The 16,213-nt window shown below is 37.9% G+C and overlaps 1 protein-coding gene across 4 annotated transcripts in view; it reads left to right on the top strand.

Moving 5' to 3' along the window:
- Positions 1-16,213, top strand: part of ELF1 (E74 like ETS transcription factor 1) — a 108,885-nt gene that overhangs the window by 45,434 nt on the left and 47,238 nt on the right. For 3 of the 4 annotated variants that reach the window (XM_080798697.1, XM_080798696.1, XM_080798699.1), the window contains one exon: positions 15,726-16,025. In XM_080798697.1, coding sequence (XP_080654823.1) covers positions 15,954-16,025 — 72 coding nt within the window. In that variant the 5' untranslated portion in view covers positions 15,726-15,953. Of the gene's footprint in view, positions 1-15,067; positions 15,135-15,725; positions 16,026-16,213 lie in introns of those variants that run through there. The other variant, XM_080798698.1, reaches the window with a different exon arrangement.

The raw sequence follows: 16,213 nt of genomic DNA, 5'->3' as shown, positions 1-16,213 counted from the left end.
TATTTTGGCATATCCAGATTCTTTAAAACATTTAAAAGCATTTATTGTACGACTTTAAGATCACAAAAGGAAGGTTACAGAGCTTGACTTACTCAAAATATAGTAGATGGAAGAACTAGGATTTGAAAGTGTGTTTTCTGATACTAGTAGGTACTGTGTCCTTTTAGGAAAAAGTTTGTTTTTATTAAATTCCTATTACACCTATTACTCATATTATTCAGTGACTCAGACTTTTAAATTTACCTTTGCCTGTTCTACCTGGAATATCACCCCCCCACACCCCGCCCCAGCCCTTGCCACCGTCCCCACCACCTCCCTCTCTGCTAATGCCTAAAGAAATGGCCCACGTGTCACTTCCCTGTGAAGTTTCTCAGGTTCTCACAGGTATTTAACTCTTTCTCATTATTCCTTTAACACTTGGTTGACTTAATTATTTACATTGTTCTTTGGTTATCTGTTTTTTCTTGCTTAGGGCAGTAAACTATTTTTGTGTACCTAGTACCTAGCATGTAATAGATTTTATAAATACTTCTTAGAGGAATAAATACATGCTTGATATTTCTTTTCTTCGTTCTAGAAACGAAAAAGCTGATTAAAGAACTATAGTATGATTCTTTTCTACAATATTCCTTTATGGTTTATTTGTAAGAAACAGTTTCATTATAAGATTTCTTTCCTGGGGATTCCTGGGTGGCTCAGTCAGTTAAGCGGCTGCCTTCAGCTCAGGTCATGATCTCAGGGTCCTGGGATCGAGTCCCACATCGGGCTCCTTGCTCCGCAGGGAGCCTGCTTCTCCCTCTTCCTCTGCCTGCCACTCTGCCTGCCTGTACTCTCTCTATCTCTCTGACAAATAAATAAATAAAATCTTTAAAAAAAAAAAAAAAGATTTCTTTCCTGCTTCTTTCTTCCCCCTTTCTGTTTTTGCTGTTTATAGAAATGAAGTGTCTTAATGAGAGGATTAGTGTTTTCAGCATAGGTGGAAGTGGTGATTATTGGCTCACTAAAAAATATGGCTGAGAATACCTTAGTATTGATTGCTGTACATCAAAAATCTTTTTCTTTTGTCTTCAGGTTAATCTGGAGAAAATGTCTAGCTGTCCATTACAGTTTTTCTGATTTCTCCACTGAATAAAAGGAATAATTCCCTTTACTGCTTCTTGCTTCTTCCTATATTTTCTGTTTTTATTCCTAAGTCTTATGTACCTCAGTGAAATTGGGCTTCTAAAGTACAGTCTTTCAATGTCAACACAAAAAATAAAATAAAAATAAATTATAGTCCTATTATCAACAAAACAAGATTCTTTGCAAGCAGGATTTTATTTAGACCTGTCTATTCTAGGAATGTTTTTAAAAAGTTCAGGTATTAACAGTTTTCCCAGCTGAAAATGGATGTAGGTTACAATCTTATTTTTAAAAATCAAATTTAAATGATCCAATAAAAAAGTCAAATCTAAGTATTCAGATCTGCTTTTAAAGCTTAAAGGAAAAATTATGAAGCTATATGAATTTCACTTCTTAAGAAGTTTCAAAAGAACCAGTGAAGTAGTTCTTATGTTTATTAAAACAGGTCTTAAAAAAAGAAAACCGACTTAGACTAGACATTCGGAAAATAGTTCATAGGGTTGTTGGGTGTTCTTTTATATGTGAGGCTTCCCGTTTTTGCCCCGTTTGTTTGTGGCACTTGTGTTTCTCTGTGTTTGAATCAGAAAATACATGTATATATGTTGCTTTGAGCATAGTAAAGCCCAGCACACCCACCAGTTGGCTCTGGCAGGTGAAAACATCACATAAAATTCCGTGAAAGGCTAAAGCAGACATAAGGAAACACTAACGTTTTATCATTTTAATGAGGAATTACAGTAAGTAAATATTTTTTATTAACAAAAGACCGTGTCCTTTGATCTTGTGGCCTAATTTGACTTGCAACACAATACACTTTTAATATGCATTTAAATTATATTAATAAAGGACCACAGATATAATTTATCTTAGTCTTTTGTTCTTAAGTAGCTTGTAACCTTGAGAGATGGGACATAGTAAATAATTATAGGATAACACGGGAGAATGAGCTTTGTGTCTCCTCCTGCTGTGTTATGTATATTATTGTGATTAGCATTTGACTTAGGTGGTAGACTCTGCTGGCTCACAGGGCCAGACTGCCCCTTAGCCACTGTGTTTTCCCTGTCCTCCCTTCCGCCTGAATCTGGCACCTAGGTCTCTATGAGCGCTGTTAAGTAAATAAAAGAATATAGATAGTACTGATAGGATTTCTGAAGGCCATCTAGTATATAGGAAAAGACAATACAGGGAGACTTTACTCTTCTTCCTTGAAATGTTTATATTTGTAAAGAGAATGCTTTTTTAAAATCCCAATAAACTCTCTTGTTAAATTTCAATTCAAAGTTGGGGCGGCTCGGTGGCTCAGTTGGTTAGGCATATGCCTTCAGCTCAGGTCATGATCCCAGGGTTCTGGGATCGAGTCCCACATAGGCTCTCTGCTCAGTAGGGGGGTCTCCTTCTCCCTGTGTCTCAGCTCCCACTGCTTGTGCCTCTTTCTCTCCCTCTGTCTCTGTCAAATAAATAAAATCTTAAAAAAAAAAAATTCAAAGTCAAAATAAAAATTAAAATGAAACAGAAGCTCTCAGGTTATCTCCATCTAGATTAATCAGCTTTGCCGTGAAGAAACCTGCCTTTGGGTTTAGCTGTAGTTCTCCCCATCTCTACCCTCACCCCACTCCCTTTCCCTCATGTGTACTTACAGATTGTCTTTAAAGTGCAGCACTTCTCCCACAACTCTTAGCTTAGAGTAGAAGAGGTCACATTTTCTGTGCCTAATTGTTAGGGGTTGAGAGATAGTGGGAGATAGACATGGAAGGAGAGTGGCAGAAGTTTCTACTCCTGGTGTAAGATAACAGCCTATATTGCCCAACAACCTCACATTTTTATTTATTTTTAAGATTTTATTTATTTATTTGACACAGAGAGAGAGAAAGTGCACAAGTAAGGGGAGCAGCAGACAGAGGGCAGGGAGAAGCAGGCTCCCCGCTGAGCAGGGAGCCTGATGTGGGACTCGATCCCAGGACCCCAGGATCATGACCTGAGCCGGAAGCAGCTGCTTAACCAACTGAGCCACCCAGGCGCCCCAACCTCACATTTTTAATGCAGACTATTTTGAGGGGAAACAGTGTTTTCATTAAGATCATTAAATTAGATCAGGAAGCAACAAATATCGATGAGGATGTAGAGAAAAAGGAACCCTCACTGGTAGGAATGCAAACTTGTGCAGCCACTGTGGAAGACAGTAAAGAGGTTCCTGAAAACGTTAAAAATAGAACTATCCTATGATTCAGTAATCACACTACTGAGTATTTACCTAAAAAATACAAAACACTAATTCAGAGTTGTTCGGAGGGACACAGGCACACCTATACTTATTATAGCATTATTTACAATAACCAAATTATGGAAGCAGCCCAAGTGCTCATCAGTAGATGAATGGATAAAGAAGTTGTGGTGTGTTTCTACAATGGAATACTACTCAGCCATGAAAAAGAATGAAATCGTGCCGTTTGCAATGACATGGATGGAGCTAGAGAGATAATCTAAGCAGAGTAAATCAGAGAAAGGCAGATACCACATGTTTCACTCATGTGGAATTTAGGAAACAAAACAGTGAACAAAGGAAAAAAAAGACAAATTACAAAACAGACTTGATAGAGAACAACCTGATGGTTACCAGAGGGGAGGTGGGTGGGATGATGGGTGAAATAGGAAGAAAAAAAAGATAACTAGATGAGAAGCCTCACAAAGGCAGACATTTTGGTTTACCAGTTTATTTGTATTTTATTTGTTTTGTTTACTACTTTATTTATAGCATCTAGAGCAGGGTCTTGGCATATTGTAGGTACTTAGTGGGTATTTGCTGATTGCATGAAAAGGTGTGTGAGCTGAAGTCAGACATGTGCTCAAACTCTCTGAACACCTTGAGCATTCATTGGCAGGTATTTATCATGAACCATCTGTGTAAGATAAGGGGAGTATGGTGGTGACCGTGACCAGGTCCCTGCCCTTATATGGTTGGTTCCCCCAGTCCTTGTATCCTTGAGTAAATAAAGTGAGGTGGATATCACTAATGGGACGAATAAATAACAGATAGCAAAGTATTTAGCAGAGGGCCTGGCACACAGAAATGGTAGCGATCGATTACTTTCTTCCACATATTTATTTTGTAATTTGTTATCATTTCTTAAGCTCTTTTTGAGGATAAGTGTCATGATTTTTTGTGTCTTTTTAAAAACATCAGTGGTTGGGGTTCCTGGGTGGCTCAGTTGGTTAAGTGTCTGCCTTTAGCTGAGGTCATGATCTTGGGGTCCTGGGACAGAGCCCCGCATCGGGCACCCCACTCAGTAGGAAGTCTGCTTCTCCTTCTCCCTCTGCCCCTCGCCCCCACTTATCTGCTCTTTCTCTCTCACTCACTCAAATAGATGAAATCTTAAAAAAAATTAAAAAATTAGTGGTTGTTATAAATATTTAAGAATTAAAGTAGTATGTATGTTTTGCTTTATAAATTGTAAAATTTAGATGTGTGAGGTATAACTAACAAATGATAATGTAAATAAACCTTACTATGCTCTTTTACAATTTCTGGATGTGTCTTTATGCGAAAGCATATTTAAAAGTCTAATAAGTGAGGTACACTTGGCTGGCTCAGTCAGTGGAGGTGTGACTCTTGATCTTGGGGTTATGGGTTTGAGCCCCACGTTGGGTGTAGAGATTACTTAAAAATAAAATCTATTAAAAAATCTAGGGGCACCTGGGTGGCTCAGTGGGTTAAAGCCTCTGCCTTCGGCTCAGGTCATGATCTCGGGGTCCTGGGATCGAGCCCCGCATCGGGCTCTCTGCTCAGCAGGGAGCCTGCTTCCCTTCCTCTCTCTCTGCCTGCCTCTCTGCCTACTTGTGATTTCTGTCTGTCAAATAAATAAATATAATCTTTAAAAAAAAAAATCTAGTAAGAGCCTTTTTCATCTATGAAGGTGACTTTGAATTCTTGAACTTTCCAAGAGTAAGGCTAACCCATAAAGCAGAAAATACCTTTATTAATGCACCCTCCCTTGGTCAACTCCATGTTTTCATAGGACCACCGCTCTTCTGGACATCTCTCTGGAAGAAAGTGAAGCTTCCTTAAGTGTTGGTGATAGTAGTGTCTGTTAAGTGACCAAGAAATGTACATCTGTTGTGAATATCCTTTCTTCACTGATTAATTAAATGAGCATCACCTATTCAAAATATGATTAAATAGTACTGACAAGATACAATCATCTGTACGTTCATCTAGTTCCAGTGTTTCAGTTTCACTCTTATTCAAATGAATGTAGGACAGTTTTGATGTTCAGTTGAATAACTTGTAAGAAAGGTTATGTGCTAATATCAATATCTTTTTGAAAATCTTTTTTTCTTGTTTCCCCCCTCTTTTTTTCACCTAAGGAAAAGAAAAGCTTGAAGTCAATTAGGTGAAAACAAAAACTTGAAGTAAATTAGTTAAGTGAATTTCCTTTTAAACAATTTTATAGCACTGTAGGCATTTTAAAAACCATTATTGAGAATCTCTATTATAAGTAATTAATGAAGAATTTAAGGAGGGCAGTGTACACATTGGTGCCTGGAAGCTGTCCATGTAGCAATCAAGCTGTGGAATGTCTGTTTAAGCTGTTCTCATCATTTTTGGATGGTAGTTACCAGATCCCACGTATGTGACTTGCATTGAGCTTTGTAATCATAGGGACCACACTCTGTTGTTGCAACTTGATTTGAAAACCTTCAGGAACTTTCTACCTCTTCCCAAATCAAGCCTAAATACTACTCCCTGCCTTTCAAGTCTCCATAATTTGGTTTTGCTTTGCTTAGTTAACCACATTTTCCACCATTTCCCATTGACACCTCTCAGCTCTTGTGAAGCTGGTAATTTGATCAGTTTTGATTCTCGGCATTCACGTGTGTGCACATGCACTTTTGCACACATGCTATACTTTATTCTTTCCCCTTAATCTCTCTACATCCTGCTACCTTCCTCTAAGATTGACTTTAGGTCCTTTGTTGTCTATGAGTGTTTGCTTAACCTGTTTGCCCATCCCCTCTTCTGAAATGGCTGTAGAACTGACCAGCTTTATGAGCATTTAATTTCCTACTACCTTTTGGTGTTCTGAACTAGGTTATATCTTTCATGGGAACAAGGCCATGAATTATCTTTTTGTATTTACGACAGTACTGAGTTTGGGGAAGTGTAGTAAATATTCATCAGTGTGTTACTACTAAGTCAATCAGTAGAAGCATAGTTTCCTTAGAAAATGGATGTTGTAGGGGTGCCTGGGTGGCTAAGTTGGTTAGGTGTCTGCTTTCACCTCAGGTCATGATCCCAGGGTCTGGGGATCGAGTTCCACATTGGACTCCCTGCTCAGTGAAGAGTCTGCTTCTCCCTTTTCCTGTGCCTCTCCTCTCTTCTCTCCACCCCCCCCCCCATCCACCTGCTTATGCTCTCTCTCAAATAAATAAATAAAATCTTTTAAAAGAATAGATGTTGGGATATCTGGGTTGCTCAATCGGTTAAGTGGCTTCCTTTGGCTCAGGTCATGATCCCAGGGTCCTGAGATCAAGTCCTGCATTGGGCTCTTTGCTCAGTGGGGAGCCTGCTTCCTCCTCTGCCTGCTGCTCCTCCTGCTTGTACTTTCTCTCACTCTCTGACAAATAAATTTTAAAAATCTTAAGAGAAAATAAAAAAAATTTAAAAGATGGATGTTGTGGGATCTTCTGATTAGTTCTAGAAATATATCAGATAAGCATCACAAAGTGTTTCCTCTCACCTAATGTAAGACGTTGATGCACTTCAGTTAACTGGAATGGATTCATATGATTGAAAAATCGAGTGAGCAATTATATTATGAAATATAGAAGGGCCTAAAATTTTAATTATTTTGTATTATAAATCTTTATATTTCTTATGAGGAATATTTAACGTTTGCTTCTAAGATTTCTACAGTAAGAAGATAAAAAGCTACATGCATAATTTATAAATATTGCATATCTATATTTTATGTCTGTTACAGTACTAAGCCCCTGTCCGTCTACTTTCTTACCTCTTATCTGTGGTTTTGTTGCGTCTAGTTTTTTGGTGCCATTGAATTTAGAATCTGAGGTGATTGCCAGATAGCTGTGAGGATAAAATGGGAAGAATCCCATTTTAAGGATCTTGACATGGAACACCAGAATTGTTTGATTAAATCTAGACTTTCTTAAGATAGTTTCCTATTATTTAAAGAAGAAAAAGGGTAATGCTGTGAAAAACGGCGGTCATTAGATCATTAGAGGTCTTCTCACATGTGGGGAGCAGGAAGTTTTGTGTACAAGGAATCTTAAACTCCATCAAACTTGGTAACTTGGGAAAAGGTGAAAACATTTTACTTCTCTGGAGTTTATACTTGTAAGTCTGTTCCCACTGTGATTTTGAAAATGCCACAGGTATAAAAGATTGTGATCATCTAAGAATGTATGGAGAGATCTGGATTGAGCATGGCAGTGAGCACAGAGAGAAGAAGTCTGAGAAAGGATAGTGCATATGGGGTTGGGATGGGGGGGATGGGGCAGGGCTCATTTTGGCTTCTTTAATATTGGGGTGAGGTCAGGGGACCATGAAGACTATAAAAATGCAGAAATGCTGGAATACCTCTTCTTTCTTTTTAAAGACTTTATTTATTTGACAGAGAGATAGAGAGAACACAAATAGGCTGAGTGGCAGGCAGAGGGAGAGGGAGAAACAGGCTCTCCACTGAGCAGGGAGCCGAACATGGGGCTCAACCCCAGGACCCTGGGATCATGACCTGAGCCAAAGGCAGCTGCTTAACCGACTGAGTCACCCAGGAGCCCCTGGAATACCCCTTTCTGAGTTGGGTGTGAAGAGTAGTAATATGGCAGAGGTATTCTTTTAAACTTGGTCCATGGGATATTCTTGTTCACTCTTTCAGTCCTTATTCTGTTCAGCTCTTCTGCTTTACAAATCTGACCAGCCTTTCACAACACAAGGAAGAACCCCACTAATCCCTGTTCATGGGTTTGAAGTTTTTCCTATAAGTAGTGAGGTAGTTTTGAGTAAAGAGGTAAATTGCTGATATTTTTATTTGTGTTAAGCTGTTCCTTTGACTGGATGAAGAAGGCCTGGAGGGAAGCTAGGGTACAGGTGGTAAACTGGAGGGACAGTGCGTCTCTCCTTAAGAGTCAAACTTCTTATGACAATACAGTTTCTTCTGGAAGAGTGTTGTGTGGGAGTTGGAGGTGGGGGGAAGCATGGCATGCAGCAAAATCTCCTGGGGGACTTTCAAACTACCTGTCCCTGGCTTTTCTCCGGTGGTCTGGACCAGAGTGAAACACTGTTACTGATGGAAACCTGCTGTGTGTTCAGGTGGGGGAACCATTGTTCTAAGAGGATGAATATTAACTGGGGAATAAACAACCCCAGAAACGAAACAGAATTTCCCTGCACATTGACTCTTGCTTGTTATAGAGAGATTTTCTGGCTTTGCTGATAAGCCTATTGGAGCATGTTTGTGTTTCCTGGACAGGTGTGTTTCTGTCAGAGTTCAGGTTTTGGGGGCTGGAGGGAAGAAAGTTCCTTCAGTTTATCTATATAATAAAAAGCACCCATTAATGACATTTTGATAATTATCACTTTCAACTTTTTTTGAGAAGGGAAAGGAGTTAATTTTTTTTTTTTTTTTTTTTTTTTAAGGACCGAGGTTAAAACACTATCTGATTACTGTTGGATATCTCCCTTTGGTTTTAAATTCTCTCATTTGCAGAACACGTACAGAAAAAGGGTTAATCTTGAGACCGCAGGTATTGACAGGTCTAGGTATGTGATCTGTTTGGCTGTTTTGCAAGGTGCTATAAATGCTGCCTGAGTGTAACCTGACACCAGGTAGGCTGGGGTGGCCAGGGATGGAAGTGGAGAACAATGTGAAAGAACCGGAATTTCAGGTCTAGGCAGTGAGTAATTGCAGCCTGCCCTTGGAGTCCTGGAACTGAACATCTGGGTGTCAGCAAAAAGACGCAAGCATAGAGAAGTCAGCCTCTTAGCTTGATCATATTGACTGTGTGTGTGTCTGTTTTTACCTTACGGTGCTTGAGGTAAGATGAGCTTCTTCATGTTTTCCAAGGCCTGCTTCAGCTTCGCTTATGTCACTGGAAGCCTGACCAAAAACACCAGTTTGTGCATCATTCACACAAAAGTAAAATTATATTTTTCAAAAAGTTCTAGGCACTTCAGTTCCCCTTCCCCCTCTCCCCCACCCCAAAATGCAGGAAAGGTGCTTTAGGCAGAATAGCTATTTAGAAGATATTGGTACTAGTATGGTTTCAAGGACATATTTTTAAACTTCTCCTAAATTTTCTTAAATCCTTTGAATATTTGAAATAAAAGGTAGGGACATAGAAAGTTTTTCTTTTTCATTTTTTTGAAACATTTTCTTTTTGAACTAAATTATGAGACCCCTCAATGCATTGGGGAATGATTTATTCCTCTTGCGACATTGACTTGTATTTTTTTAACTTCTGTATTGTGTATAGAGTACATGAGTTAGTGCTAATGAAGCGAGATTTATTTTACAATTGGTGCCCTTTTTTGTTCTTTCTTTCTTATTCACTAGGAACTGAGAGACTAACCACGCTTGTTTGGGGAAGTTCAGAGTTACTTAACTGTAACTACATTTTGGTGTGTTTTTTAAATCATTTTTTCCATATTCACATTTTTTTAAAATTTAAGTGATAGAAATACTGTATTCAAAGAATTAGCAAGAATAATATTAGTTAAAATTTGTTTTCAAGTATTTTAATTAATTATTAAGTTGTGGTAGCTTTTTATAAAAAGGTTTCTAAAGGGGCACCTGGGTGGCTCAGTCCCTTGAACGTCTGGGTCAGGCTCCCTGCCCAGAGGGGAGTCTGCTTCTCCTTCTCCTTCAGTGTGTGTGTGTTCTCTCTCTCTCTCTCTCAAATAAACAAATAATCTTTGAAAAAAAAGGTTTATTAATGTTTTCACTCTCTTGGCTGAGTGAAGGTAAAGCAAATGGTATGATATGATAGAGCTTGGGAAAAAATAATAATAGTAAAACTTTAAGACTTAAAACAATAATAGAAATCTACAAACTTCTGTACTTAAAGTTGTTCCAGGTAAAAATACGATTAAAAATTATTTACTACGTATCAGAAGTTTGCACAGAATAGTGTAGAGATCGCTGCAGATCCTGTGTAAAAGATTTCTTTGTTTCCAGATACTCTGCTAAAGAACAATACTGATGAGATTCTATTAATGTAAATACAGAGGCATGAGTAGGGAATGGGGCTGGGAATTTGGGCCTCTCTTGCTTTCTTTGCCACTAACGTTCTTTGTGACGTTGGACAAGTCAGATAGTGCCAGGCCCAAATTCTTTAGCTGGTCAGTGACTGTGTTGATTTAGGTAATCCTTAGGGTTTTTTTCAGCTTTAAAATTGTGTAATTCCACACTTTTTAATTGAGAACAGACAGGCCCTGGGATGATTGTACAGAATTTATCTTGGTACCACCGATTTATTGTTTTCATTTCTTCTGTAAGCTAATGTGTAAAGCATTCTACTGTACTAGAAAACACATGAAAAGTCCTGACTATAGTATATCACACAAGAATCCCAGTCATTACAGTTTATGAGTTTATTGCTTGCTTCTCATTTTAATTTACCTAGCTTTTTTTTCCTCTTACTTTTCTTATTTGATTTCCTTTCATTTCTACTGTGTTTCTTCTAAGGTAACGGTTTTTCCAAATATGCTTGCTTTTCTTATGTTGTGTATGTCTATATGTTGAAAAGGGCCTTTTATTAGGTTATCACTTCATATAAAAATACTTTCTGTTCAGATATTCGGCATCTGGTGTCTGGAGTTACTACAGAATTCCAGTTCTTTAATTACTTTCAAGTTTATAAACATGCATATATACATAAATGTTAGCACTGTCTGCATACTTTATTAAAGGTAATCTTTCAATCACCCCATTGCTCTAAGCTGGTGTATTTTACCTCCTTTGGGCTAGAATTATTCAAAACATTTTATCATACCTTTTATTTACTAATTTTCCTTTTGAGTGTAATGAGTTGGTGGCCTGGTAACTTCCAAAGAGTAGCAATGATTTGTTTTTAAATATCATTATGAATTAATAGGTTTTTAGACCCTTGTGTTTAAAGCCCCTTTGAAGGAAACTTAAATTTATGTTCAATGAAGGATGAAAAAAGCAGGTATGAGAAGTTAAAAACTGATTTTGATTGTCATGTTTTTATAATAACCGAAATATTTTATAATAAACAGAATAAACTGTTTGAGTTGGTTGTAGGAGCCATCAATGACACTGAGGGTTTGTGTTTACAATCAGTAAATTCATTTTGTTTGGAACAGGGGCATAATGGAACTCTGTGTTAGGGGAAACTTGCCAGACAGGGTGAGGTCCGAGCCTAGAAGTAGCTGGATTTATCAAGTAGGTGCCAAATTTTCAGGCACTGGAATAGAATTATACTTTTGTTGATAACGGGCTATATAGTATTCTCTGTTGGAGTCTAGCAAATAGCTGTGGTCAAGGAGATTCCCAGAGAGTATGGAAATGAGACTTAGGGACGAATCAGTCATGTGGCACGCACCTGTTACTGTCTCTTGCATTGTGCGGAAGCTGTAATGAAGCTAATGTTTGTGGAACAGAAGTTATCTATCAGGCATTCTGTACATGGAGTTTGTATCCCATCTTCACAGCAACTCTGGATGTTGGTGTAATATTTTCTACCTATTTTACAGAAAGGGGACACTGACACAAAGTATCTTGTCCAAGGTCACAGAGCAGAAGCTTCAAATCCAGGTGGTCTGACTCTAGAGCTTGTGCTGTTTTAACTGTTTTATGTGCTTTATAATTTGACCATAACTCTGAAGCTTATTTTGGTGATAAAAAAGTAGGAACCTTATTGTTGAGACCCTCCTGTGGCATGTCTCCTGGGACAAGAAGAATGTGATCTGATCCAGTTGAAAGACGCGAGAGCCAGCTTGGGGAATTTTTACTATTCAATGGTTGTTCAACTAGGTGACTTTCCATAGTTGAGCAAATAAGGTAGCTGTTTATGCCGGTGTTGGATAAACGGTGTTCACTTATATTTTTTCTTGTTATTTTATAAAGACTAAGTGACACTTTGAAAATGAAGTAGGTTTGAGAATTACTAAGGACGCAGAGTGTTCCTGAATATCATACATATAGTTAATGGTTATAATACTTACAGTTAACTGAAGACCTTGTAATTTGTTAGGGTAAAGCAAAAAAACACCTTTTTGTCTTCATTCTGAGTACTCATGTCTTTTTTCATACTTGAGCAACTTCGAGGAATAAAATGTAAGTTCCATTTGAGACATGTTTTAGACACATTGACTCTGAGGGGCACCAATGTGAACTTCTCTAATATAGTGACTGGATTTGGAGATGAGGAGCTGAACTTGAGATGGAAATTTTTCCCCCCAATTTGATATATGTATGTATTTACTTAGAAATCTGTGTTCCAAACTATCAGAGCACAGAGGACTTGGGTAGTTTTAGAGGCTAGGCTGTGTACTCTCGCCCTGGACAGAGTCCTGATTTGGGAGGTGAGGGATCTCTTTGCAGAGTTGTTAAGACTTCAGATAGTAAGACCTTGGGCACAGGGACGCAATTTATTCATGAAAAACTGAATCATTGATCTAGATGTTCAGTCTTTTCTATTACTGAAAAGATTGTGATGCAATGGAGCTTTGTTCTTTAAGTATCTCTAATATGTTTGGGTGATGCCTCTAGATCCAGAATCAGGAAATTTCTTCCCAAGACCCTCTTGGTGCCATAGGCTATATAACTACTGAGAGAAGAAGGCATGGAAAGGAGAGAAGAAAAGAGGATCAGAGGCCTGATTAGGCCAGTAAAGTAATTCTAAAGCTTTTCTTACACATTTTCAGTTTGTGAACTTCTGTATAAAAATGGGCAAAAGCTACCCACCAGACTGAAGGTGTCTCTTTCTATCCTAACAACTGGCTTAGTGATCATGGACACTCATTTCAGTTGTGGTTTATTACTCTGGGTGTTGGTGTGTATTAGAAGGTGTGGGTATGTTGATTGCTTGTACTTATTTTTGACATTTTCGAACATTTATTAACACATAATAGTGTGGAAATGCTAAGAAAAGGTATACGATTGCCGTGGAAAAGAAAGTGAAACTTTACATAGATGTGTTCACATTGGTCACTGGTAGAGAGTCACTTTGTATTTACAAATAAATGGATTTGGAATGGGCCTTTTGGAATCTATACCTTTTACAGAGAAACTTTTGTTACCAGGAAACATCCCTTGATTGTGGTTATACTTTCTTTTTAAAGATTCTATTTATTTGAGAGAGAGAGGGCAAAAGCAAGGGGAGGGGCAGAGGAAAAGGGAGAAGCCGACTTCCCTCTGAGGAGGGAACCAGGCACAGGCTCAACCCCGGGACCTGAGATCATGACCCAAGAGCCCCCCTGGCACCCCAGTATAATCCTTTTTACTATTACTGTGGGCACACAGGTTTGTTAGGTACAGAAGGAATTTTAGACAGCGGTTACTTCCCCAGAGAAGATTTGCTCTATTTTGCTCCCTGGCATATTGCTTTCAAAATAACAGGCACTCAAAACATTTATTCAGTTGAATTAGGGAGACATAATTTTCAAATGTGAAACAATTTGCAATTAGTGCTAACTTAGCAGACCAGAAGTGTTGTATTTCTGAAGGGAGTGATTCCAGTAGGTGAAGGTGTAGAGATTTGGGAGGTTTATGAAAGAAACGTGACTTAATACTTGAGTGAGAAAGATGTGAACGGATGCTGAGGAGGGAGAGGTATTTTGGGAATGGGGAATAAGTAGTATTTAAGAAGAGAGGCAAGAATGAATGCAGTCTGTATGAAGGAACATAAGAAGCGGGCACGTAGGTGGCTCAGTCAGTTAAGTGTCTGCCTTCGGCTCAGGTCATGATCCCAGGGTCCTGGGATGGAGCCCCATATCAGGCTCCCTGCTCAGTGAGGGGTCTGCATCTGCCTCTTTCTGCCCTTCCTCCCTGCCTTTGTTCTCTCTCTCTCAAACAAATAAAATCTTTTTAAAAAGTGGGGGAGACCATAAGAAAGCAAGTACAGTACGGAAGAATGAGATTGGGTAATAATTTAAGGGGAAAGATTGTAAGTAACATTTGTCCAAAGCCAAATGTTTGTCTTATGCTTATATGTCTGTCCGTGTTCAGTTTAGGTCAATGCATTGTTCTCCCCTCCAGTTATGGTGCATTGCTGAAAAACTACTTGAATGTGCTAAAAATAAAAATGCTTCTCTAGTACTGGAGTTGAACTCATTATTGAAAGAGGTGGGGTGGAATAGATGTGGGAGACTGCTGGGTTAGAATCAGTTCAATGAATAGAAGTAGCACCTGAGTTGGATTCTTAAACCTTATTTTATTTTGATTCCCAGTTAGGAAAATTACAGTTATCCATGATGACCCATAGGGCCCAAAGTATATAGGGAATCAGCTTTACTGAAATTAGGAAATTGACTATTTGATTCGGCTGGCATATGCTAGCTGAATTTAAGTTTTCAGGGAAACTAATTGACCAGCTCAGCTTCATTCCCTAATTTGTCTCTTTGAAACTAAAATTGTAAATGCTGTTTCCAAGAACTAGATGTAATTTAATGTGATAATTTTTGTAATCTTTGTCATTTCATATCACATTTATAGCCATAAACGTACACAGTATTTCATAAAGTTGTGATGAATTAAAAAATGTTTCCTTCTACTTTTGTAACTTTTTTTTTTAATAGGAAACATCTTTGACAGGCACTTTTTAAGCATTTCTCCCTCCACTGCGAAATTGTTTTCACTCTTAAGTTGCGTTTCTGTTTTTCTACTATTGTAAAGTGCAGTTCTTTGCATGTTTTAATTTGCCATGACGTGGTCAAGTGCCGTTTCCTTCCTGTTGCTTGCAAGCCTGTGCTAGAGATAAGGATACATTTCAGTGCATTAAAAAAGAAGCCACTGAAGACAGGCTTAAGCATGGTAAAACATTCTACTTATCAGAAACCTTTTTAAAGAACAGAAAGAATGGACTTTAATATCTGTTTATTTTTTAAAGCTCTTAAAATAGTACTTACTAAACTTTAAAGTATTAGATTTAAATTCTTATGTATATTAGGCATAACAGGGTACTGTATGTGTTTCTCCTAAGGCAAAAAATATACAGATGAAATTACTCATGGAGTAGCAATTCCTGTGCGGTTTGCGGGGTTACTGGCAAGAAGGAAATTGTTTATATGTCCTTTATTGCAATTACAAACCTAGTTATTGCTGGGTGGATTTTTTTTTTAAGTATTTGGTACTATAACAGTAGTTTTAACTGGGGTGAGGGAAGAAGGGAGAATGGCTGCACTTTCAGAAATGAGAAGCGATTTTATCTTAGCAAGAATGAAATCTTCAAAGAAAATATATATCCAACTTAAAAAGAAAAAGCCTGTGTTCATCAGTCATGTTAGTTTTGTTTAAAAACATTAACAAAAAACACATTGGAGATACTGTCCTCAATATTTATTGTTATATTCTAAATGGGCATGACTGCTTTTTTCATAACTAACTTAAACTTCTATTTTTCAGGCCAAGAAGTTCTAGAGAAGAAAAATTTCAGAAAAATTGCCTCTGTTTGACTAAAATATCAGTGAACCAAGAAAATTTGAAGCACCATCCCTAAAGAAAACCTGGTTTACAGTAACTTCACAGACTTAGCTGAGGGTTTTTTACCCAAATTGGTCACTGGATTCTGCTGCCTCATACTTGAACCTGCTTGGAATTTTTCTCATGTGGATCTAAGGGGAATGCTTTATTATGGCTGCTGTTGTCCAACAGAACGACCTAGTATTTGAATTTGCTAGTAACGTCATGGAGGATGAACAACAGGTATGAAACCCAGAGAAAATTGGATTTTTATAAGTTTATTATTATTCTTCTTCCATTTGCAACAGAAAATTATTTACTTTAAAAGACAGTAGGAGAAACTTTATTAATGTAAAAATGGAGATACTAAAAATTTGATGATAATTGTGATCCTGTGTTTTAAGTACTAGTTAATTTGTCAAAGAGTTTAA

Source organism: Martes martes (assembly GCF_963455335.1).
Source record: "Martes martes genome assembly, chromosome: 3".
Classification (NCBI taxonomy): domain Eukaryota; kingdom Metazoa; phylum Chordata; class Mammalia; order Carnivora; family Mustelidae; genus Martes; species Martes martes.
The sequence above is the reverse complement of the archived record's forward strand: the minus strand, read 5'-3'. Positions and strand labels throughout refer to the sequence as shown.